At 54.9% G+C, this 1,861-nt stretch overlaps 1 protein-coding gene across 1 annotated transcript; it reads right to left on the reverse strand.

Moving 5' to 3' along the window:
- Positions 1-736: 736 nt before the first annotated feature.
- On the reverse strand, positions 737-1,420 carry LOC118677460 (keratin-associated protein 13-2-like). Its single transcript, XM_036352580.1, has one exon. The coding sequence runs from the start codon at positions 1,404-1,406 to the stop codon at positions 1,002-1,004; it is 405 nt and encodes a 134-aa protein (XP_036208473.1). The 5' UTR covers positions 1,407-1,420; the 3' UTR covers positions 737-1,001.
- Positions 1,421-1,861: the final 441 nt, after the last annotated feature.

Raw genomic sequence — 1,861 nt, forward strand, 5'->3', positions numbered from 1 at the left:
TCCTCGATTTTTTTATTTTGAATATTTTCTAGTGAACAGTCACTAATTGTCTCTCCAGCTGCATCTAAAATCCATCCTCTGTTTTCCGAGTCTATCAGTTATAGTTACTTTAACATCTGTGTCTCATATTTCCATTTACTGAATCTCCTGCTGGTGTGTTTCGACTGCATGGCATGTGTATTGGATTCTGTAATTTCTTAACTCCTTGAAGTGCTCTTGCCTATCAGCCTGTCTCTATGTCTGTCTCATCTGTCTTTTCGTCTACATCACAGCTAGATAGTCATCTGTATTTATGTAACTCCACCTGTTCATAAATCTGTCTTCATTTGCATTTATAGCTCATCTGTCTATGTGACGGTGTACTCTGAGGCTCTGTCTTCTGTTCAGCTTTTCTTTCGTGTGTAACCCTAACCATTCCCATCGAAGCAGACGTTTCCTTCTCTGCGCTGCCTGTGTAACTACCACCCAGCTGCTGCTTCATGCCCGAGGGCCCATGTCTTCTGAGGAAGTCAATCTCATTCCTGACTTTGAGATTTTAACCCATAAAAGCCTATCTATTCAAACAAGAGTCCAACGACTTACAGTTTGAGGTCCCACAAAATTTGTTCAAATCTCCAACTCCCTGGAATTTCACAACCTATTTCCAGTGCACGTTAACCTTTCCATAATATCGCTTTCACAGATCACAGTCAAAACCCCCGTGCGTGAACAACTAGCAACAGTACACGTAGCTGCTCATTAATTACTGTATTAGAGTATAATGACTCGGCGTCTCATACAACTTTGGAAGAGATTCCAGTGTTATTCATTCCATTCCCAGTGGAGAGCTCATCCATTAATTATGGAATTTTTGAGATAAAGTCTTTCCGTCGTATTTGGGGCCAGAGACGAGGTGAGAAGTTGATGGAGAACAGGGACCGATGCATCGTTGCTGGTGAAGACAGAGCGGGTCTGACACAGGCGCTGCTGGTGGGCCGGCCCGGGGGGACTCAGTGCGACGCTCAGCGGCGGCTGGAGCCCCAGGCTGGTCGGTAGCAACAAGCCTGGGTGACCCTCGAAGGCGAGCAGGTGGGGCGGCAGAACCCGGACCCATAGCTCCGGGGAGGGAGCCCACAGACCCCGTGACCCAGAGGCCTGACGCCAGGGGACCCACAGCCCAGGGACCCAAGGCGGGTCGGCCCACAGGGACTGCAGAGCGAGGAGGTCCTGGGGCCACAGCTGGGGGGCTCCCAGCAGGTCTCCTGGCGGCCCCCGTGGAGAGAGGGGCCCTGCGGGCAGGGGCTGGGGGTGCAGGGGGCCGGGCTGTAGACCAGGTTGCTGGGGTGGGAGCCACAGGAGGAGCCGGGGGGGCGCAGGGGGCCCCTGTGGGAGCCGGGGAGGTTCCTGGAGCAGCCGCTGAGGGACATGGCGACGGAGAGGAGAGCAGGTCAGCGAGAAGAGTGTGAATGTCACCCTGGACCGTGCGTTTATATCCTCCCGGCCCCGGGCGTGGCCCCCCCCAGCATCATCGTCCCCACATTTGAAGTCCCCGTGTGAAGGCGTGTAACCGGCCGTTCCCTGGTGACTGCTGTGAACCAACCCTCGTCATCTGGCATTTATGGGGCTCGTTGGGGTTTATGGCTCTCAGTCAGGGACTCGCACCCGCACGGACGCCACGGCCGTGTGTAATGGGCCCTCATCACGGGAAGTCCCTCCTGCGTCGTGTCCGTGAGCGCCTGGGCCCTGCCCGTGGGGCTGGGAGACGTTGTTTCTGGGGTGGAGACGGGAACGCAGTCACGGCCCTGAGTGTCGATGGCCAAGAGGCAGGGACCTGCTATGGGAGAGGAAGCTTCTGAAGATCAGCCCTGGAAACAGCCAGTGC

Source organism: Myotis myotis, unplaced genomic scaffold (genome assembly GCF_014108235.1).
Source record: "Myotis myotis isolate mMyoMyo1 unplaced genomic scaffold, mMyoMyo1.p scaffold_m19_p_2, whole genome shotgun sequence".
In the NCBI taxonomy this organism is placed as follows: Eukaryota; Metazoa; Chordata; class Mammalia; order Chiroptera; family Vespertilionidae; genus Myotis; species Myotis myotis.